Genomic DNA, 24,762 nt, shown 5'->3' with positions numbered 1-24,762 from the left:
ATCAATAAAGAACACTTTTTTGTATTGGATTAAACTCATATATAATGCAAGTTGCAACTCCACCCAACTCATATAAACAACTTAAGTATTTCTTGCTGCTATTTCTGGATTCGATTGTGTTCGTATTTTTTGCATCAACGTTTGAAACGTTGATGCAAAAAATACAAATACAATCGAATCCAGAAATAGGGGAAGAGTACCAATAGTCGTCATAGTTCCAATAGCCGTCATCTTATTGTCATAGTGACCCCCCAATAGCCGTCATAGTGAAAACACCATTAATAAATTTGTTTTGTACCAATAGCCGATCATTTTTTGTTCATAATTGGCCCATTTGTACACCACTATTGGAACATTTGTGCAAAACTATTGGGACATTTGTCCACAAGTACTGGCGATTTTGAGTGGATGATTACTGGAACATCTTTAGTTAGGTATTAGACAACACTTTGAAATGTGTACTTATTGACCTTTGTGTGCATAATTGATTCCACAACGTGCATCGTTACTACCCAGAAGCTAGATCAATAGCTATAAGCAGTTAAGTCGCATACGAAGACGACTAATAATCAAAATCAAAATCCGATGTACCATTTAGGATCTATGGGTGCACGAAGTTAGCTATGACGGCTACTGATGCTCTCCCCCTAGTAGCAAGAAACATAATAGATTGTGGAAAACAGATATCATCAACTTAAGTATATCTTGAATAAATAAACTTTACAAATAAAGAACACATTTTTGTATTGTATTAAATTCATATATAATGCAAGTTGCAACTCCCCACAAATCATATAAACAAATTAAATATTTCTTGAATAAAGAAACTTTACACGAATAGAAAAGACCTTTTTGTATTATAGTAAACTCATATACAATGTGAGTTGCAACTTTGTGCAACTCAAGTAAACAACTTAAGTATTTCTTGAATAAAGAAATTTCACAAATAAAGAACACTTTTTTTTGTATTGTATTGAACTCACATATAATGTGAGTCGCCAAAAAAATGTGACTTACAATTATACGCCAACTTTTTATTAGAAATGTGAGTTACAATTCGACATAAATCTCTATTAACTGTTTAAAATTTGGGCAACTATATATTAGCTGTCTTTTTTTATAATTTCCAACTTTATTCAATAAAAAGAAAGAAAGAGAGATTGTCAAAGACCAGCAGCTGGTAATAGAAAGACATGCATTGGATGCCAATTGTGTTTATGTACATATAAAGAAAAAGCTAAGCAGCACAAATTACACATGAAACCCAAAACCAGGTAGCCATTAGCAATCACGGGGCATAAAAATCAAGGGACGCCCACGTACTTTCTCCACCAACCCAGTACGCGCACAACCACAAACAAACTGTCCAGCAAGAACAATAATGAACTGACCCAAAGAAAAAAAGCTCAATAATAAAGAGAGGAGCCTGCGTATATTCGTCGTACAGAGGCACTCAAGACAGACGTGAAAGGCCAAATATAACTTTTATTTTCTTTATCAAAAATATCAAGCCAGTGCCAGTTGTTAGAATGATGCAAAACTGTTGTGAAATCGTCATATTAGGTGGATTGACAAATGACAAATGACAAATGACAAATGAATGTATCTGATTCTCACATTATCATTAGCTGTCGGGCGCCCAGCACCCAAATTTCTATATTGCAATTCCCTCAATTATTTGTCCGTATGTCCGGTCAAATGCGTACAGAGCAGGGAATAAAGAAAAGAAAAGAGAAGAGCCCCATTGTCCCACCACACCACCGGCTCTTTAATCTCCACTCGACACCATTTTTCTATTTGCGCAACCCACGCTTCTGGTCTTTGTATAAAATCTATGCTTGCCAGCCAGCCTACAACTTTTTTGTTTTATAACCCTAGCCTACGACTCCTATTTGTCTACATACAATTGCACCTACAGAGACCAGTTCAAAATACTCCCAAACAACTTGCTTTTGGTTTTATTGATGATTGAGTAGTATACATATCAAAGGAGGCATCAATTTCCTACCAACTTTCCTTACGTATTTTAATTTTATTTTACCTCTGATTGATTACCTTGATTTGCGTGGCTTAGACACACACCTTAGGCTGTAGAGTTATAGCCGCCTATAAAAGTGCCAACATAGATCTCAGGTTTGTTCAATGCTCTTCATCACCAAATAGATAGACTGACTGCCTGAGAAGTTTGTTCAAGAGATCCTTTGTTTTGAGAAGTTCAAGAGATGGGTGCCCTGGAATATGTGTCAGATCTTCTAGCAAGAACTTCGAAGCACAAGAAGAGGAAGCAGATGCAGGTATAGCAAGAGTCCTCTCTTTCTTGTTTTTTTTGGTGGTATGCATTTGGAGTTTTGTGTAGCAGATGATGGGATAGATTGATCAAGATGTTTGTATATAGGCCAAATTGCAGTCAATGGGCCTTGTGGGATCTATTTAAGTTTGCACTGTTTGTACGACCTATGACTGTGTGTTTGTTTGCTTAGATGATTTTTTATTTATATTTTTTCTGGCTATCAAGATTTATTAATTGCTGCAAGTTCTTACTTCTGGTATTGACTTAAGCAGATACCCATAGTTAAACAGAGTTCAAGATGTTTCAAAATGGAGAACATCTAGGTGGGTTGTAGAGGCCTATCTCTAGTAATGTATGCATGATACTAACAAACCGTGACTAGTTTGATATATAGATTGTAGATATGGTCTTTGTTTTAAAAGCAAAACAGGTTAAAATTTTGGAGAGAGCCCATTACCTTTAAGATTTTGAAACACAGAGTTTCAGTACAAGCTATGTTATCATTATTTCAATCAGCTGTACAAATGATTGATCTCCTTGGACTTAGTGTCCGCAATCTCCTTCAACCTAATGTCAAGAACAGAGTTTTCATTCACCAAATTCTCACCTGATGCACAAAGAGTTTCAGTACAAGCTATTTTATCATTGTTTCAATCAGCTGTACAAATGAATAATCTCCTTGGACGTAGTGTCAAGACTCTCCTTCAACCTAATGTCAAGAACAGAGTTTTCATTCACCAAATTCTCACCTAATGCAAAGTCTTCTCATCTTTAAGAGTTGATGCAGCTGGGATAGCGTTAATATTTAGAATATAGGAACCAAAAAAGCTCTACAGGATAGCTTTAACATAATCTAGAGAGCTAAAAAAACCTCTCCATACTAAGTATCATTGTAGAGTGAAGGTTCAAGGAGAATAATATCTTCACCATTCTAATGGTGATGGATAACCAGCCAATCATTTATAATTGGTATTGGTTTTTCATGAATATGTAGTTAGAGAATCAATTTCTGGTTCAAATTAGTTCTCTATCTTAATCTAATGGAATGTGAAAAGTGTTCTCTATCTTAATCTAATGGAATGTGAAAAATTAATGCCAACTAATTCATGAGATCAATTATGTATGTTTTTAATCATTGTTGATTGTATTCACTATCTTCTTCCTCATAATAAATGAGGAAGTGTGATTAAAGCGATGATCCAAAACCACACAATTAATTTTAGAAACAATCTTTTGAATATGACCACTCATCTGCCCAAAAAAAAACCATTACAATCCTAACTGATTGTTAAGTTGCTAGATAATTCTAAACTACACAACTACTTTTGTTTGATGAGTTTGATTTGAAAGTTATCACTCTAAATTTTGTGGGCAGTTGAGTATAATAATGTGTCAAATTTACTCATCTCACGGCTTTTATTCTCATGGTTTCTTATGTCAACACTGTATTGACTTAATATTTCCATAGAAGATTGGAAAATCAAGAGTTTAATAAACCCTAAACTCCTGTTTTGAACAGACCGTGGAGTTGAAAGTTCGCATGGATTGTGATGGGTGTGAGCTCAAAGTGAAGAATTCTGTCTCTTCCATGAAAGGTAATCACCAATCAATGGTTTTTTTTGCATACACTCCTTCATTGACCCAAGAGGAATTTAAAACCAAAATACAAATGAGTACTAACTCGTTACATTTGTTGTCTTCAGGTGTGAAGTCGGTGGACGTAAACAGAAAATTGCAGAAGGTGACCGTGACTGGTTATGTGGACCCAAACAAAGTACTGAAGAAGGTTAAAGCTACCGGCAAACGGGTAGAGTTCTGGCCTTATGTGCCCTACAATTTGGTGACTCAACCATACACAGCGCAGGTCTATGATAAAAGAGCCCCTGCTGGTTTTGTCCGCAAAGTTGAGTACAATTCAGTACCAAACCACAACTCTACAGATGAGCAATTAACCAACTTGTTCAGTGATGATAACCCAAATGCCTGTTCAATCATGTAATTCCATCACCCACGTTTAATGCATAAATTTGGAGTGATCATGGCGGCTATAGTGGCTTTTGTGCAAAGAGGAATGTTATATAAATAATTTTTTTGGAAGGGTTTTATATCAAACTTTGAATCATCTAACTACTTATATTAGAATATGATTCATAAATTGAATTCTTTTCAACTGAGAATCATAAAAGTATTAAATATACAGTGATCATGACTGCTCTGATGACTTTTGTGTCGAGGGAAATGTTTTTCAAGCTTTTTTATGCGCTTTCTCATCTTAATGATGAAGATAACATTGATAGAAAAAGTTCTCACACAATCAAATCCAAAAACAACAAAATTAATCTCATATTGTCATGACTAGATGTAAATTATCAAAATAAAAGAATCATAAGTTAAAATCTTTTCTAACTGAGAATCATAATAACTTACATGTGAAAAAAAAGTTTCACAAATAATTTTTATTAGGTACATACATACTGTGTTTCATGAGTTTTTCCTGGGGAGGGTTTTCTGGGCTGTTTTAAACTTTTACTTTGGGAATGTCTCAATCTCTGCGCGTAGGTAAATTATAAAGAGAAAGGCGTGGAATCTTGAATCACATGGGTTAGTGCAAGGACAGAGACGTTTTTAATAACTTGCCTGGGCCAAAGTAACGTCAACATTATAAATAAAGTTTTTGTCTGTGCCCTTTACGATTGGAATGAAATGAAAATTTCATGATTTGAGTGCTCTGGGTAAAATGTTATAAAAATCAGAGATGATCTGTGACGTTATCAAAAGTTTATTTTACCAAATTCGAAATCGTGGCTTGCACTCAAAGCAAGATGTACAGTGGCGTTTTAGATTTCAAATCAAAATGACCAGTTGAATTTGACAGATGTTAAAGGCGATCTACCATTTGAAACCCATTTGAATTGGCACGCCTGTATGAGATTTCAAATCACACCCAAAAAATGCATAGTTCAAAAAAGTAAAAAATAAAGAAGGTCCCATATAATTATGAGGGTGAGAAATAAAAGTATAAAAGTAAAATAAAATAAATATGAAGTTTATTTTGAGGGTAGATTGGATGGTCAAGTTGTTGGAAACAGGGTCATAAGTTTGATTCTTCTAAATTTACTCTCGTAGAGATGCAAATTATAATGATTTTTGTTACGACTTTATCTATTAGAACTTCACTTAGTAGATCTACAAGATAATGGTTCTATATATATATATATATATATATATATATATATATGAGAGAGAGAGAGAGTCTTGAAGATGGCATTTCCAAGTCAAAAATCTTGAAGTAACAAAGCATTACAAAGATGAGAAAAAAAGAACAAATCAACTTATGATTACAAATAAGTATGAATTTTAAATAATTTAACTGTTTTCTCTCGTATTTCACATCATAGAAATAAAATAATTTAGAATACAACAATTATGGTACATAGTTGGACCCACCTTACTTAATGTAAATTGATCGATTAACTCCACCAAAGTCATGTTAACCATACAAAAGTTTGTCCTCCCTTGTATTGAAAAGTTGTAATAGCTTTACAACTAGAATCACATTCAATAATAGTGTCCTTTGTGCCTTTTGATATTTAATTGTTGAACTAATTTGCAATTTCTTATGTGGGGTATGCCTTGTGTTGTCACATCCTCTTCCTCTTGCTTTAGTTGCAATTTTATATGTAATGTTGAAAATCTCATATTTTCTTTATGTGTTATGGCATCCTCTTGTTTAATTTGCACTTCTATATGTAAAGATGAAAATCTCATGTTTTTCCCTTTAAAGTTTTGGGTTTACTTTGAATCAATGATTATTATATGATACATTTTTTGTTGAAAGTTAGTATATCATTCAATTAGTTTTGAAAGTTTAGTCAAGATTTATAAATTTATAAACTTTTGGTGTCCTTTGTACCCTTCAATATTTAACCTTGTCGAATTACTTTGCAATTTCTTATGTGGGGTATGATATGTGTTATGTCACATCCTCTTGTTTTAGTTGCTTTTTATATGTAATGGTGAAAATCTCATAATTTTTCGTTATGTGCAATCACATCCTCTTGTTTTAGTTGCATTATTATATGTAATGGTGAAAATCCCATATTTTTCCCTTAAAGTTTTTGGTTTACTTTTACTCATTTATTATTACATGGTACTTTTTTTTGTTGAAGGTTAGCATATCATTCAACTAGTTTTGGAATTTAGTCAAGATTTATTAATTTTTTTCATTTTTATTAGGTTTATATTTACAATTTGTATAATTGATTCATTTTTTTTGTATGGTTTATAAAAGTTACTTTATTTATTTTTTATTCGTGTTCACAACACTGTATCAATCTGAGATACAAAATATTAGAGTTGCAACCTATAGAGTTGTACTTGATTGATCCTAATTAATTTTGATCATCTGTAAAAGGAGCGTGTATAATTGCATTATTTGCTTGCATCACCATCTAGGGCATCTCTAGCATCTTTCATTGCTATCTTTGATAATTTGAAAAAATTGTTGACTAGGTTTCCTATGGATTAGATCAAGGGGAGACATATTTTTTGTCATTGGAAAACTCTCAACTATCCAACAAAATTTTTACACAATAAAAGGATACAAACATCAATAAAAATTGAGAGTGAGCCATCAAAATATTTAAGAGATCACAATAGTGCAAATATATCAAATTTACAACGAGATCTATGTTCATTCTTAGTGTGTTTGTTGTAGTGAAGATGTGAAAGGTATGGTTGATGTGCAAGTATGTGGGTGATGTTGAATGAGAAGCATCTCAATGTTTCTGTGTAGTTTCAATTAAAGATCTTATGCACAATATAGGGAAGTTCTGAAGTTGATCAAATCAAGAAGAAGTTGTGTATTCAACCTTGAAGATCCTTATTACACATCTCTTATATTTTGTTGAGAATGACGCCTTACATGTTGAGTTGGTGCTCGAATATTGGATAAGGGGATTGGTGTCTCTTGTAGGTTGGTGCCTACAAAGGTAATTGGGAATTGGTGTCTCCAGTAGGTTGGTGCCTACATAATATTGTAAGTTCTTTATTATTTTGTGAGGCTAGATTTGGGTAGTAGATCCAAGAAGCTATTCTCCTTGTGGTTTTTCTCATGGGTTTCCACATAAATCTAGTGTTCATTTGTGTGGATTTGTGTTTGTGTTTATCATTTTATAAGTTGCTTCATATTTAAGGAAATATTAGTAAATTCTACTAATGATGATTTGGGTTTTATTCTTGGAGAATTAGTTACACATAATTAATGTTGAATTAATTTAGAATTGGCATATACCGATTCAATCCCCACTCCCTTCTTAGTATATCTATGTGCTTAACAATTGGTATCATAGCTAAGTTCCTTTGAATAAGCTTAATAGCTTAGAGTAGATCCAAGATGGAGCACCCAATTGTTGAAGAAGGTCTTTCTTCAAACAAGGCATCACATTTTGATGGATCCAATTATGCATTTTAGAGAGTAAGTATAGAATCCTATTTAATTGCTTTAGAGTTTGATGTTTGACAATCTATTGTTGATGGTTATGGGACTCCAAAAAATCCTTCAAGATATCAGGTAGGAAAGAGAGCATGTGAGACAAATGCAAAATCTAGGAATGTTATTCTCTTTGGACTATCTAGCTTTGAGTTTGTGAAGATAATGCACTATAGGACTGTAAAATAATTTTGGGATAAGATTTACAATATCTATGAAGGTGATGATAAAGTCAAGGAGGAAAAGATTCAAACCTGCCAAGGGCTATTTAAATGTTTGGATATGATGGAGGAAGGAAATGTTGCAGCATACCTACTTTGAGTTGATGAAGTTGTCAATACCATTAGAGGACTTGGTGAAGAAGTGAAGGAACCAGTGATTGTCAAAAAGGTACTCAAATCTATTCCCTCTAAGTTCAATTTGAAAGTATCTATAATTGAAGAAGCCAAAGATCTCAATAGGTTGACTATGGATGAGTTACATAGGGCATTAATTGCATATGAAATGAGAATTGTGAATGACAAATCTTCAAGAAAGGAGACAACCTTCAAAGTATCCATGGAGAAAGAGGATTCAAATTTTAGTGAAGATTCAAAACCAAAAGAAGAAAACTATGTGAGAAAATTAAAAGTGGCTCGGAAAAGTATAAAGGTAAGTTACTGTAATGTCCTCTTTTTAGGATGATATGGTTTATGATCGGATTAGCCTATTATTAGCCCTCGTAGGCTAAGATTGATGGTTAGAGGGTCCCAATTGGTAGCACGAGAAGCTTATTCCCATTCTCGAGGTCAAAATTGTTCAGAATTACTCTTAGTTTGGTTTAGTTTGGCACACTTACTATTTATAGTAAGTGATAGTTATTTTAGGAAAGCCAGGGTTACTATTTATAGCAGGGCACCTAAATAGGCCATGATTGCAATGCACAGTTGGTTTGATTAGATAATGAGGGATTTACTATTTATAGTAAGTCAATGGTTGATAAAGAGGTACCCTTACTATTTTTAGTAAGGAAGTTGGGTGCATAGTGGACACAATGGTTAACTCCCAGGTTTAGATGAAATTGAGAAGTAATGATTATTTGTGGAGTTATATTATTTTAATTATTAATAAAGTGATTTATTTATTAATAATTATTTATTAAGTGCAATTATAATGTTTTAAGTTCACACTATATTCAATGGGGCCATGACCCTTCATTTAAGTGACTTAAAGTGCAATTAATGGATTATATTTTGGAGGCCAAATATTAAAGTATTTTATAAAGTCAATGTGCACACATTTAATATTATTTTAAATGATATTAAATGATTAAGAAGTCTCTAGAAGGGATCGACCAACTTTGAGAATGTTATTTAAAGTCTTCAAGCAAATCAAACTCATTACCGTTGTTGATCATTTTGACTATGCTTTTCGAGGATTTGTGATTGTGGAAGAGAAACCAAGGGTTTCAGCCATTTAATGCTTTGAAGAATGAAAACTCTTCATCATAATTATAATCTTGAGGGTGTGAGAGATCAGCTAAATCATTGTCATAGTGTGGGCTTCATCCAGGAGTTCAAACTAACCATAAGGAGTAGATTTGTGAAAGGGTTTGAAGCATATTTGAAGTCTCATCTATTGCAAACCTGTAGCTTCATTATTGCAACCATTGTTGATTAGATTTCTGGAACTAATTAGCAGTTCTTAATCACAGGAAATCATATCAAATTTGTGGCAAGCCCATGCGAGTGTCATAGGGATGGACTTTGTCAAAGTATTGCTTCAGATTTGTATCAAAAATTATAACCTTTAAGGCTATGTACATCAACACACTTAATATTGAACAAAGGTTATTATTTGTCAAGTGTTTGCATTAATGTCTAATATGAGAGCATCCCCAATCGATGAGAAATCTTGCATCAACCATAAATATTTCCTTTCAGTTTTGTTCTTGTTTTGTTCATTGTGCAGTTTTCTATGTTCTTACCGGTTGGTACCGGCAGTTCCTTTCTTTTCATGGAAGATCTTATTTTTGGTTTCCAGGCTGGTTCATGTGCTTAATTCCATATTTTCAGTTCATTTGGGTTCTTTTCCGGTCAATTATTGCTTCTAGTTGACTGTTTCTGGGTTCTCGAACAATTCTTGTGCTTATCGGTTGGTTTTCCTTCTTTATCGACACGATTCTTGGTGTATGGATCTATTTTGAGTCTTGTCTTATGTTCTTTGGCATGTGACTGACCTTCCTATTGAACCCCACCTCTTGGTTGTTATTTTCCGGAAAGATTTCTTTAATTCTTAGGGCCGACCTAGTTACACGTTTCATTTTCCTACATTGGTAAATGTAATCTTATGAGGCTGACCCAGATATGTTCTGGTGGGTATATATATGTCATTTGTAGAGGCAAAGGAGGTAGAATTAAGAATAAGGATTGAGATTCACATTTAGTAATCTGGTTGATTCTTAGAGTCCAAGTTGCATTGTATCTGGCTTGAAGCCTGCATGTAATCGGTTAACTACTGAATGTTCTTTGATCATTATATAATGATAACTGGATGGTTTCCAGAAGTTCTAAAGCAATAATATGATCTGTTTATGTAATATTGTTATGTTTTCTTGCTTCTTTCATTGTGTTACTCTTGATGCATAAGCTGGTTGATTTCCTTTAAGGCTTTTATCGGTTATGGCTACATCAATGTCCCTTGGTTGTAGGTGCACATTAGCAATCTTATTGCATTATATATACCTTGTATTACATCCTAAATTCATTTCAGTCATTTGAATATGTTCATTTGTGTCCATTGAATGCATATTATCATTATCTTCATTGAAATATCAAAAAGAATCAACAAGTTCAGATTTTGCAAGGCAAGCATTTGACAAAATTCTTAAGGGTAGAAATCAGTGATTTGAGGGCAGAATTAGCAAGGGACATCTTGAAGTTGTATCAGAATGGTTTCTTGCCACCCTGTTGGGGTTTGATTTAAAAATTCATGGGTCTTGCATAGTTTATTTTGAGTAACCAACACTTATAAATTCAAGTTATGGGTTACTATAATATTGTAGGGAAATCAAGAGAAGAGATCGAACAGGATATCGTCAAGATGGGGGAAAGATGTGAACAAGAAGCTCCCCGACTGCTTGAGGACTATCAGAATATGTCAAATTCTTTTAAAGCATATGACTGCCTTAATAATTTTTTGAACTTTGTTGTTATTATAGTGCCATAAAATTGCGACCCTAAAAATTTTTGACTACATGAGGGTCCTCACGCATGTGAATTCAAATCCTCTAGCCTGATCGAAGATCGAAGATTGCTCAGCTTGCGAAAATACTTCTTCCTTGGCCTTTGCATCACCATGTCTGTAGTCTGCCCTGGAGAAAGGGGTAGGAAGGGGCGTGGCATCCCTGCCCCTTCCCTATTTTGGGGTAGGACCCTTCCTAGGGTTGCATTATTGGTGTTGCCTTGGGCAGGAAACTCCCTCGATGTCAACCCGTGACTAAATTCAAATCCACTAACATGTATTTAAGGGGCATTCGTCCTCTCATTTGCATAAGGGATAAGTTGGATAAGTTGAATTTGGAGAGATTCAAGTGTGCACAAGTGATCAAGCATTCAAGCATTCTTTTCCAACATTAAGCATTCTCAAGTCTCCCTTCAAGGATTCAACCATTGAAGAGGAGATTGATTCCACCATTCAATTCCACACAAGAATTTCTATTAACATTGCTATCACAACCTCCCTTGAGTTTATTTACAATTCAGTCTTTCATTTATAGCTACTTGCAAGTACTTTCTTTCATTACTTGGTTAATTCCAAAACTGGGGTTTAACCTAAAGGCAAACCCCCAATCCCAACCCATCTTCCTCTCTTTCCTATGTGTAGATTGTAGGTGTGCAGCTATACTTTTGAATTCGGGCTTCATTTGTAGAGGTGAAAAAACCCTTTTCATTTAGCGGATTTTTTGGAAGACCATGTACATTCCCGCCACAGTTCAGACCTTTTCCTCAAATTTGCAGGGCGACTTCATCTCGACATGTTACTGCCAGATCCAAGTGCACAACTTCATCCCATATTCTGATCTCAAGTTAAAATCAATTCTTTGTCACTTTTGCACTACATAATTCAATCATTTCCTTTCCATTTCAAACAAGGAAGAGGGGATCAACTTAGCATTCCCAATTCATTCAGAATTCAATCTGCCATCTTCATGTGGAGAGATTGAATCTAGTGAATTATCCTCTCCTTTTTCTAATGTAACATGGTGAAAAGTGCTTGAATGGTAATCAATAGTGAAACTCTCATCTCTCTTTGAGGGAAAGGGTAGTTTCCTTCTTGAGTTATCATTCACCATTTTCCCACCACCCACCATTACATTTTGGTGAGCTCGACATCTTGCATGCTTTCCTTTGAACAACATTGCATATTTTTCATTTACAAGTTTCAACTTTCGACAAACTTAGTGGTTAATTCATTAAAAACCCTAGTTTTAAAAATTAAAATTGAACTTGTGATTTGTAAAAATTGCTTGTGGTTATCTTAGATCTGAAAATTGCTTTGTTTGTCAAATTCAATTTCCCTATTGTCTTGTTCAATTTGCAATTAAAATTTACAAAATTAAGAGGTTAATTGTCAAATCCCTAATTTTCAAAATCCATCTTGAACTTGTGCAAAAATTGGATTTTCATTTAATTTTCAGATTTTTGATTGTTCTCAAATTTGTCTTCAATCCTACAATTCAAATTTTCAATTTCCCCCCTTTTTCGCAAAATTCACATTTCAAAATTAAGTGGTTAGGCTATCAAACCCTAGTTTTTAAAATTAATTGGATTTTGTATGAATTTCAAATTAATTTTATTTACATTCAAATTTCTAAAAATTTTCCAAGGTGTCCCTATCCATTAGGTTTGACCCTTTTTAAAATTGCAATTCAATTCCTCTTTTTTTTCCAAAACCCTAACAGGGTCCTATTTTCACATTTGTGCCTTCATTTCACTCATCTAGAGATCGTAAAATTAGCTTTAAAATTATCGTAATATCCATCCTTGCAAATTTTCAAAAAAAGTTGGTCGGACAATGTGCGTTCTCGCCATGGTCCTTGGCTTTTTTCTCAAAATTTTGAGAGACTGTTATGACTGTATTTAATAGCCTAAATCCGGAAGATTGGCTGATTTTATTGATTTTTGATCCCTCTAGAATTGGAAATACCTTCAAAATTCAACATTTCAAATTTCAAGAAAATTTTTAAAATTAAGAGGTTACTTATAGTCTGCCCTGATTTTAAAAATTCTAATTTTAAAATTAAGAGGTATTCCCTTGGCCCTAATTTTAAAATTCCAATTTCCTTTAATTTTTTTTGGAAATTGTATCATCCCCTTCTCGCAACAAATTTCAAATTGTGTAATCATTATTTTCTAAAATTTTGCATTACTCAATTTTGTAAGCTTCGTTCCACAATTCAAAATTCAAATTTTCCCTGTAGTGCATGAGTTTTACCACTACTAGTCCTACCTATCCTATCCCCGTTAGACGAAGTATTAGAATTAAGACTTCCCAAGGTTTAATTACTGAGGAGATGGAGCCTAATTTGGGTGACTTCTTTAATGAGGATCATGCTAATTCTTCCCATCCTAATAATGTGCCTATTCACCCCATTGATGGATCCCATGATGAAGAAGAATCTTTAACTAGGGTTTCTTTAGATCAACTTTCTACATTTGACAATCAATTTGATAGATTTCAACAATGGATGTCCCAAGAGTACCCTAATAGTGAAGCTCTTCCATTAATTGAAGGCCTTAAGTGCATGATTCAAAGTGATAAGAATGGAATTCATATTTTGCATGGCATTGCATATATTGTTGATTCTAATGTCGCGCCTATCAAGAGTTGTGCCAAAACCCTAGGTTATTCACAACCTTCAACACAAGTCAATCTTTTGATTCCTTTGACTACTCCTATGACTAGTATTCCTACTTTCACATCTAACATCATGACTACTTCAATTTAAAATGTCATTCCTACAACCATAGGTCATGGGGGAAATCCCTCTTCTTCATTTAATCCTCCATCATTACCTATGACTTCCATGAGTGTTCCTATTATTCCTCAACCAATCAGTGTGACACAAGGGGGCAATTTCTTCAACAACTTTATTCCTCCTTTAAGAACGTCCCTTTTCCTACCCAATCATCACCCATGCCTACTTACCATAATGTCCCACCACCTTATTCTTTGTCCATGCCTTCTTTCAATGACATCACACCACCTTCTCAATCACCTATGTCTAACATCAATTCTTCCACTGAAATGACAATCAACAATCTTTCTCAAACCGTGTCTTCCTTACAACAACAAATTGCTTCCATGAGTCAATCCAAGTTTAGCGTGCCCACCTTTGATGTTGCAAGCCCACTTTCTCTTGATATTATTAAAGTCATGCCAACTAAACATGTGGAGATCCCTCAATTGGAACTATATAATGGAAAAGGTGATCCTCTTACGCATGTCAAAACATTCCAAACCTTGTGTACTAATTTTGCTTATGATCAAAGATTGCTTGCAAAATTGTTTACAAGAACACTAAGAGATAAGGTCTTACAATGGTATTACTCTTTGCCTTCTTACTCTATCACTTCTTGTTGGTGTAAATAATTATTCATCTTGGATATTATTACACCTTACTTAAGTTTACTTAGGTACTTGCATTTTATAGTAGTTTGGGTATGAGACATTGGGTGTTTGTGCCACATTGGGATAGTGTGTGTAGGAGAATTTCCTTTTATGGTGTTAATATTATCTTGTTGTTACATTCCACCTCATGTGGAATATTTTATTGTTTCTCCTACCTACCCATACCTATTTCCTACCTACCCTTGTTTCTTATTGAGCCACATGTCATGTTTGTGTGCTCACATATCCATATAGCCTTGCCTATATAAGCAGGCTCGTCTACATTGTTTGTACATTCAATCATTGAACATCCTGTAATGATCCAGTTGATCATATTTTGCATCTTGATAGAATACAGTTTATTCCTATCATCTATGTTGTTCTCTCTTATTTTGTGCTTTCCATTGCCTCTAGATCTTGGCAAATTCTCACACTTCTTTTCAACAACTAGCAAATGCTTTCATCCAACAATTTCAAAACAACATTGGTCCTAAAATCACTTTGACTGATTTAATGCACTATAAACAAGGTGTTAAAGAAAAAGTGGCTGATTTCATTGGTAGATATAAGCATTTGTGTGCTCAAATTTCTTTTCGTGTAACTGATAATGATATTCAAATAATTTTCATGTCTAATTTACAAAAAGATATCAGGGAAAAGCTTCTTTTGTCTGAGTTTACTTCCTTTCCACAGTTGTGCGCAAGACTCCACAATTATCAACTAGCTATGAGTCAAATGGAGCAATCCACTCCTATGGCTCCAAGTGATAAGGGGGAGAGTGTTCAACAACCATTTGTGAAGTTCAAACCAACAAAAAGCTTCATCAAGTTCAATGAACCAATCAACAACAACCATGTGAATGCTACAACAGGTGTGCCTTCTATTTCAAAATTCTTCCAAAGAGAAAGACAGTTTACTCCTTTGAATGAATCTTTACACAGTATTATGTTTTAGTTGTTGCACAAAAAAGTTATCAAACTTCCTCCTATAAAACAAATTGATCCTTCCAAACTTGCATCTCCTTATTTTGATAACAATGCCTTTTGTCAATTTCATCGTCAACCTGGTCATGATACTAAGAAATGCTTTGCATTGAAAAATAAGGTTCAAGACTTGATTGATAATAATACTATATCTATGGAATGTGTGAATGATAAAGGGAATAAATTAGTAACTCCTAATCAAAATCTTAAGATTTTCACTGATCCCTTGCCATCTCATACCTCTAACGTTATTGAGATTGTGCCTAATTCTCTCTCTTCTGAATAATTCACCTCTATGGCTCCAAACTTCGTTAATATGGTAGAAACACAAAATTTTCCTAAGGATCCTTGTATTACATTTGACCCTAGCGATACCATTTGAGCACCCGATGGCCCTATATGCATAGTTGCAAAGGTTAAGGATATCCCTTGCCGTGGTGCCCTGATTGATCCCTTTTGCATGGTTAATGTCATAACTGAAGAGTATCTTCTCACTTTACGATTGCAAAAACCAATATATGATGCTTCTAATGTGGTTGTGAATTTATTTGATGGCTTCTCTTATCCTTCCTTTGGTTCTATCACCCTTCCTATTGAGGTTCATACTAAATCCATGGATGTTGACTTTGTTATACATACCCTCTTCTGAGCAATTCTGTTTGAAGTTGGGCTATCCTTGGCTATCTTCCATGAAGGCTATTGCTTCTCCAATCCACAAGTGTCTGAAATTTCCTCACAATGGAGAAATCATAACCTTGAGCCATAGCTTATTTCATCTATCTGAAAGAAGCCCCGGTTTTCCTATTGATTTCTTTTGGCCTAAACAATTTCAATCTCTTCCATTAAGGAGCAATGCTCTTTTTCAATCTTATAAAAAATGAAAGAACGATATGATATTATCCTTAAGTCAATCTAGATCTCCAACACTGGACATCCCTATTATTCTTCAAGATAAGGTTCTTCCCCTCACGGATAGAACTAATCTCCCTCCTAAGGAATATTGTCCACCTATACCTATGGATGTGACTTTACCTTCTCTTAAGGAGAACAACAATATTCTTCCTAAGGTTAGACCTATACCTCCTCCTCATAATGGACCTGGTCTCCTTCCTACACCTAATATTCCTCCTTTCTATGGCACAGTTCCACCTCCTTCCTCTTATCGAGAGAAGAGGCTTGGTTCTCCTATTGTTCAACCAAAAATACCTCAACCTAAACCTTCCACTATTAAGGAGAGAAACATTCCTACTTTTTCAAGTGTTCCTCCTCCTTCTCAGCCTTCCACTAAGACTTGACAAAATCCTTGTGCGAGAGAATGTTGACGAAGATGTCGTGTTTGAGCTCATGAAGCTATCCCTCAAAATACTCAATCTCCTCAGACTCCAATAGTTGACATGATTCCCTTTTCTCCTAAGCAAGATGTTCAACATACATCTCCAAATCATAAGTTGCATAAAACATGTGATGGTTTTACTCCTATTCGTGTTCTTGCTCCTCTTTCTCTAAACTTTGATGAAGAAATGGGTGAAAATTTTATTCATAATGGCAATTCAACTCCTAATTCTTCTGACAATGAGTATGAGTATATTGATGTGGACAAGCATTTATCGGATGAGTTTTCACAAACCCTAATCCTATCTCCTTGAATCGAACAAAGTGACTTACAACATGAGCATAGTCCTTGTTTGGATATTGTGCTAACTCCATCTATTGTCCTCAATATCGCTCCTCTGGCATGTTGCCCGCGTTCTCGAAATAGTGATCAACAATATCGAGAGGCGGATGTCATGCTAGATTAGCGATACTAGCATTGTAGATCCTCTCTCTCTCTCTCTCTCTCCTTTCTTGCTCTTTTGTGACCATTCTTCTATGTGTATCCTTGTTATTCTATTGTTCCCTTAATGTCTACTTGGGAATGATGCAAAGCATTGAGATATTCTCTTGGTCTCTTTCATATTGACTCAAAAGACATCCTCTCTTCCCTTTCTTCTAAGGTAGTGTCTTTCTTTGGGGAATGAAGATTATTATATGAATATACATACATGATATACATGAGTTATCATACAGCATACTAACCCTGAGGAAAGAGACACTACCTCGTGTTTTGTGTTCATTATCCTTGGGCTTATACCTCGATTGGGAGCTAAATCCTTGCGATAACATGCTCCCTCCTTCTCTCTCTCTTGGTGTATCCTAACTTAAAGCAATCGCTCCCGGTAAGGTGCGTGTGATCGCTTTAACATGGGGGCATACACTCCGCTCTTACTTTCCTTCTTGTGATACTTAGAATTACTTAGTGAACTTTGTTTTGCTTTGTAATCTTTTGTATCCTTGCTTTCATGACTCATAGTGAAGGGAACTTTGCTACTTGCAGTCATGGTTCTCCTCTTCTCGATCTTCCCTTTTACTTTGTCAATCGAAGTCGTAAGATCCTAAGTCCACTGGGGGCTTGGTGCATCTTTCCTCCTTGATGTGGTAAAACTCTTTCAATCTTGTTTCCTTGTACTTGACCGACAGTATTGGCGTACGCTTATACTCCCACTAAAGTGGGGGCTCAATGTAGTGTCATAAAATTGTGACCCTAGCAATTTTCGACTGCATTAGGGTCCTCACACATGCAAATTTGAATCCTCTAGCCTGATCGGAGATCGGAGATTGCTCAGCTTGAGGAAACAACTTCTTCCTTGGGTGTTAGAATGAATTATATGATGCAAATTAACACCACAACAAGTCTGATTTGCAAATAAGACCTTGGAAAATAAATCAGAAAATTCATTGGTTGGCAATAAATGCTAGGATTGTGACTTGGATGGACATGCAGTTACATTTAGGGTGGAAGTGTGTGAAGATATTGTCATATCAGCAACTTCTACCTTACCAATTGAGCCATCTTTTGAGGTACATAGCAATAGTACCTTAGTTGTTGATGTGTGCATTAATGATAGCACACATGATGTTGCTTATCATGAGGTGAGTGATGTAGATGCAACCTCATATTACATTGCAAATTTCAGGTCAGCACACTTGCATGGAGTTATAAGTTTCAGAGTCCTCATCATTTGGTTGGGTAACTCAAGGTTAATAACAACATGATTGCCACAACCATAGAACACTTTGATGTTGTTCGTCAAAAATTGGATACGTTTGAATGGGGCACTCCTATGTCAGATGAGAATGGTGATAGTGGCCTTTCCCTAACAGAGTTCCATGAACTTCGAAAAGCTATTGGAATAATGAAACGTAACTATATACATTGTTTGGCTAATAGAGACTATCTTCTTGAGTGGGATTACACTTGCTATGATGCCTTGAAGGGAAAGGAGGAGGAGGTAGATGAGCTCACTGTAGGTCCCGGGGGTTGTCTAATAAATTCAAACCAAAATCTTATTAACCAACCTAATGCTTAATATCAGTAAGATAGTTAAATGTGCCGGTAAACAATGTTAATAGGAAATGTTGTACCGGTAAGAATTAATGCATGAAACATAAGCACAAAGTCAACCACAACACATGACACAAATATTTGTACGTGGAAACCTTGTAAGGGGAAAAACCACGGTGGGAAACCTTACCACAATCAGATGATACTACTGCAGATAGTAAGTGTACAAAGAGGGGTCTGCACATGCAGAAAGGCCAAAAGCCTAGAGCTCATTGCTCAATCACAAATGGGAGTCACACTAACTACAGCTGGATGGTTAAACCCAATGAGAATGTACTGCACAAAATGGCATCTTCATATGCTTCTACAAAAACCTAACTTCACTTTCAAATGATGTCTTCGTGTATATCTCTTCTTGATCTCACATATATCCTTCCTTAAATCTTTTTCGCATTCCACACTTGATCTTACAAATAAGATCTTACATTTATACCATACCCTAAGACCAATTTTAGTAGGTCGGCTCTACAAGATATTACAATAAAACATTTTACAAATAATACAATATCTGGTGCAATAACTGATTGAACATGTCGGCTTAATGCTTTTATAACAATAATAAATCATCTCCATAGCGTGCCATGTTGATCTGGAAAAGATAAACCTACCGATGTAACCCTAGATAACCTGGACCTATTTGCCGGTAAAAGCAAATATGCAAATAAGAATTTACCAATGATTATTACTTCAAAGAAAAGTGTCCACATGATGTCTTCGACATTACCAAGTGTCTTCCATGTCATTGTAGGTACCGGTGAACATTATATCCTGTCGGTTAACCATATACCGGTGATTGTTTGAACAGTTTACTGATTGCTGGTGAATGTTGTTGGATCTCCAAAGTAGGTGTATTTAGCAAGTGTTGACATCAATGACAAAACCATACCAAAATACCAACAATCTCCCCCTTTGGCATTGATGGCAACACAAGATGGAAAAACCATCAAAGTGCCAAAATAGAAATGCCAAGTACAAAAACCAATTCTCCCCCTGGGAGTAATATGTGTTTATACAAAGATTTATTTACAATACCAATCTCTCCTCAAAAAGATAATGCATTTTTCATATATTTTTCCTTAATGTTTTTCCATATATCTCTCCCCCTTTGACATCAAATGCCAAAGTCACAAAAAGGTCAAGTTCATACAAAATACCAACCAATTCAATATACCAACTACTCCCCCTGAGAAGTAGCTTCCTCATCAAATACTCGAATAAAAGATTTGTCCATTTAATTATGTCGGTTGATGACAATCATCAACTGTCTAAGTCTCTACTGGTGGAGGTAAGACTCTGAGCTGATCTCTGAGATACTCAAAAGTTTCCTTAGGCAAAGGTTTTGTAAAAATATCTGCAAGTTGTTCTTTAGTATTCACATAAACTAGTTTTATTTCCTTTTCTTCAACTTTTTCCCTTAGAAAATTCAGTTTGATAGAAACATGTTTTGTTTTAGAATGTAATACTGGATTCTTAGATATATCAATTGCTTCAATGTTGTCACAATATATAGTAATAGGTTCCTTGCATTTTACCTTTATGTCTTTCAACATTTGCTTAAGCCAAAGTACCTGTATACAGTTTGTTGTCGCTGCAACATATTCTGATTCAACTGTTGATAAAGATGTACAACTCTGTTTCTTACTTAACCAAGAAACTAATCTCTTTCCAAGAAAGAATGCTCCTCCAGTGGTGCTCTTTCTATCATCCACATCTCCTGCCCAATTTGCATCTGTGTATGCATATAGATCAAAATTTTCATCTTTAGGATACCATAATCCAAGATTTGTTGTGCCTTGTAAGTACCGGAAAATCCTTTTTACTGTTGATTCATGATTTTCTTTGGGATTACTCTGAAATCTAGAAACTATACATACTGCATTCATAATATCAGGTCTGTTTTGTGTCAAATACAGTAAACCTCCTATCATAGATTTGTATCTAGCTGGATTAACAGGTGTAGATTCATCCCTTTGAGATAATTTGTCATTTGTAGTCATAGGTGTGCTTACTGGTTTAGAGTTCTCCATCCCAAATTTCTTGAGTAGTTCTTTCAAGTACTTAGATTGACTCAAAAATATGCTTTTATCAGTCTGTAAAATCTACAATCCTAAAAAGAATTTTATTTCTCCAATCATAGACATTTCAAATTCATGCTGCATTTTAAGAGAAAATTCTTTGCATAATCCATCTTCTCCTCCAAAGATTATATCATCAACAAATACTTCCATAATCAAAATGTCATCATTAGTTACTTTGTAATATAAATTGCTATCTGCATTTCCTTTAGTAAAACCAATTTTTAAAAGATACTTATCCAATCTTGCATACCAAGCTCTTGGAGCTTGTTTTAGTCCATACAAAGCTTTTCTTAATCTGCAAACCATATCATTGTTATCTGTCAAATAAAATCCATCAGGTTGTTCAATATAGACTTCCTCTTCAAGATCTCCATTCAAAAATGCACATTTAATATCCATTTGATAAACTTTGTAATCCTTGTGAGCTGCAAAGGCCAAGAATAATCTAACTGCCTCAATTCTGGCTACCGGTGCAAAGGTTTCATTGTAATCAACTCCCTCTTTCTGAAAATATCCCTTACACACTAGTCTTGCTTTATTCCTGACAACCTTACCATCTTCATTGAATTTGTTTCTAAATACCCATTTGGTTCCAACTACATTTTTATTTTCAGGTCGGGGAACTAATGTCCAAGTATTATTTTTCTCAATTTGTCCTAATTCTTCTTCCATAGCTTTAATCCAAAATTTATCTTCACATGCCTCATTGATAGATAATGGTTCAATTTGAGAAATAAGACATACCTCTTCATTTGCCAATATTCCTCTTGTCGTGACTCCTTTAAATTTGCTTCCAATTATCTGATCTTCAGAATGATTCAGTCTTACATACTGGGGTGTCTTAGTCTGTCGTTGTTCTTCAATTACTGTGGTATCCTTTGATGATACTGGAGTAACTGGATCATCATTTTGTACCGGTGGATTTACTGTTGGTTCATTTGTCATAATTTCTATTACCGGTTCAGAGTCTATATACCTTGAAGTTCCTCTGAATTGTTCATCAATCTTTACATTTGTACTCTCAACAATTTTTTGTAATCTTTTATTAAAACATCTATAAGCTTTACTCTTAGATGAATAACCAAGAAATATTCCTTCATCACTTCTAGGATCAAACTTGCCAATATACTCATCTCTTCTAATATAACATTTACTTCCAAAAATTCTGAAATACTTAAGAGTAGGAGTATTACCAAACCATAGTTCATGAGGGGTCTTACCGGTTTCACCTTTGATGTGAACTTTGTTGAATGTATAGACAGCAGTGCTTACTGCCTCTCTCCAGTACACAAGTGGTAGATTTGCTTCTGATAACATACTTCTTGCTGCATCCAAAATAGTTTTGTTTTTCCTTTCAACAACTCCATTCTGTTGTGGTGTTCGAGATGCTGATAACTGTCTTTTGATTCCATTTACTTCATAGAATGTATTAAAATCTCTGGATGTGAATTCTCCTCCTTGATCTGATCTTAAACATTTCATTTTCTTACCGGTTTCATTTTCAACCATTGCTTTGAATAGTTTGAACTTCCCAAGTGCTTCTGATTTTTCCCTGAGAAAAGTAACCCAACACATTTTAGAATAATCATCAATAATTAGCATGAAATATCTATCACCTTGTAAGCTTTTAGTTCTAGCCGGACCACATAAATCAATGTGAATTAAATCAAGAGCATTATTGGATTTTTCTGGAATACTTTTGAAACTAGCTCTAACTTGTTTTCCAAATTGACATTCCTTGCAAATTGTATTCTGAGGTTTCACAATTTTAGGTAGATCTCTAACTGCCTTAGAAGTATTGATTTTTACCATGCAATCAAAATTTACATGACATAGTCTTTTTATGCCATAGCCAACTTTCATCTATATGTGCAATTAAGCATGCCTTTTCACTGTTATTCAAATGAAAGATATTACCTCTAGTTTGATTACTAGTTGCAATTTCCAAACTAGTTCTATTCATGATTTTGCATTTTCCATTTTTAAATTGTAACTGAAAACCTTTCTCAACTAATTGACCAACACTTAAAAGATTATGTTTTAATCCTTCAAATTAGTAAACATTGTCAGTGTTATGTTTACCATCAAGAGATATTGAACCCTTACCTTTGATTGAACAGGATTTGTCATCTCTGAATCTTACTAAACCTCCATTGTATTCTTGAAAGTTCAAGAATTTGCCTTTGTCTCCAGTCATGTGATGTGAGCATCCTAAGTCAATAATCCATTCATCCTTTGATTCAACTTTAGCTGCTAGGGCTTGTTCTACCGGTTGAGAAATAGGTACCACAAAGACCCATCTGTTGTTTGTTGGATCCTCATCAGAATCATCAGTCACACCTTCATCAGCAATGTAGCAAGATTTATCTTTGTTTTTCTTAAATCTGTATCTCTGATATTCAGGATTAGGTTTGTATGTCCTTCTAGCTTCTTCTCTTAGTCTAGCATGTCTATCAGGGCATCTTGAAGCCATATGACCAATCTTATTGCAGTTGAAACATTTAAAGGGTGCTTTACCTTCATACTTACTTCCAATTGGACCTTTTGGCATTTTTCTTGCAAATAGTGCTTCAAGTTCTTCAAGCTCTTCATTCTCCTTCCTGGTTTCTTCAAGTTCTCTTGCATAAAAGGCTCTCCAGTCTGATTTGTCAAAAGATGGAGTAGATGATGTTGATGCTTCGAAGGCCAAATCAGTTTTTATAGTAGCAACAGGACCAAATTCCTCGATTTCAAAAGCTGAAAGTTTTCCAATCAATGTATCCCTAGTTACTGATGTATTAGACATTGTTCTCAACTCATTAATAGTAGTAACCTTCATTTTATATGCCGGTGGCAAACCTCTTAAGATTTTTGAAACAATCTCATCTTCACTCAAGGTTCCTCCACAACATTTGATACCTAAAACAATTTCATTTACTCTTTCCATAAAAGAAGAAATTCTTTCATCTTCTTCCATTTTCAGATGTTCATACCTGACTCGGAAGCTTTCAAGTTTTGCAATTTTGACTGTGTAATCCCCTTCATTCAGTGTTTCCAAATGATCTCAAATAGCTTTTGCAGTAGATCTATCTGATAATCTCATGATTTGTTGATCTGATAATGCGCTCAAAAGTGCTTCTCTTGCTTTGCAATCATTTTCTTCATCTTTAGCTAAAGTAATAGGAGCAGGCTGACCATCTACAGCAGCAGTATAACCATTCTTAGTAACTTTCTAGATGTCTTTACCAATGCAATTCAGATGTGTCTCCATTCTGATTTTCCATATTCCATAGTTGGTTCCATCAAGTTTAGGACTATCCTTTTTGAAATAATTAATAGACATTGGATCTCCTCAAGTTGTTAAACTTTTGCAAAAAAAAGAGGACTAGGCTTTGATACCAATTGTAGGTCCCGGGGATAACTGAGAGGGGGGGGTGAATCAGTTGTCTAATAAATTCAAACCAAAATCTTATTAACCAACCTAATGCTTAATACCGATAAGATAGTTAAATGTGTTAGTAAACAGTGTTAACAGGAAATGTTGTACCGGTAAGAATTAATGCATGAAACATAAGCAGGAAGTCAACCACAACACATGACACAAATATTTGTACGTGGAAACCCTGTAAGGGGAAAAACCATGGTGGGAAACCTTACCCACAATCAGATGATACTACTGCAGATAGTAAGTGTACAAAGAGGGGTCTGCACATGCAGAAAGGCCAACAGCATAGAGCTCACTGCTCAATCACAAATGGGAGTCACACTGACTACAGTTGGATGGTTAAATCCAATGAGAATGTACTGCACAAAATAGCATCTTCATATGCTGGATTCAGTACCAGTGT

At 34.9% G+C, this 24,762-nt stretch overlaps 1 protein-coding gene across 1 annotated transcript; it reads left to right on the top strand.

Moving 5' to 3' along the window:
* Positions 1-1,969: 1,969 nt before the first annotated feature.
* On the top strand, positions 1,970-4,485 carry LOC131026959 (heavy metal-associated isoprenylated plant protein 23). Its single transcript, XM_057956950.2, has 3 exons — positions 1,970-2,294; positions 3,810-3,885; positions 3,994-4,485. Exons 1-3 carry the CDS (start codon positions 2,223-2,225, stop codon positions 4,287-4,289), a joined length of 444 nt encoding a protein of 147 aa, XP_057812933.1. The 5' UTR covers positions 1,970-2,222; the 3' UTR covers positions 4,290-4,485.
* Positions 4,486-24,762: the final 20,277 nt, after the last annotated feature.

This window comes from Cryptomeria japonica, chromosome 10 (assembly GCF_030272615.1).
Source record: "Cryptomeria japonica chromosome 10, Sugi_1.0, whole genome shotgun sequence".
Taxonomy (NCBI): Eukaryota; Viridiplantae; Streptophyta; class Pinopsida; order Cupressales; family Cupressaceae; genus Cryptomeria; species Cryptomeria japonica.
Note: the sequence above shows the minus strand (reverse complement) of the source record. Positions and strands in the feature narration are given on the sequence as shown.

Bases quoted from the DNA above. Each gene is read 5' to 3' on its own strand.
- LOC131026959 (XM_057956950.2), top strand. From the start codon at position 2,223: ATGGGTGCCCTGGAATATGTGTCAGATCTTCTAGCAAGAACTTCGAAG. The intron at 2,295-3,809 runs GTATAGCAAGAG...TGTTTTGAACAG, and splicing joins AGAAGAGGAAGCAGATGCAG to ACCGTGGAGTTGAAAGTTCG. The intron at 3,886-3,993 runs GTAATCACCAAT...TGTTGTCTTCAG, and splicing joins TTCTGTCTCTTCCATGAAAG to GTGTGAAGTCGGTGGACGTA.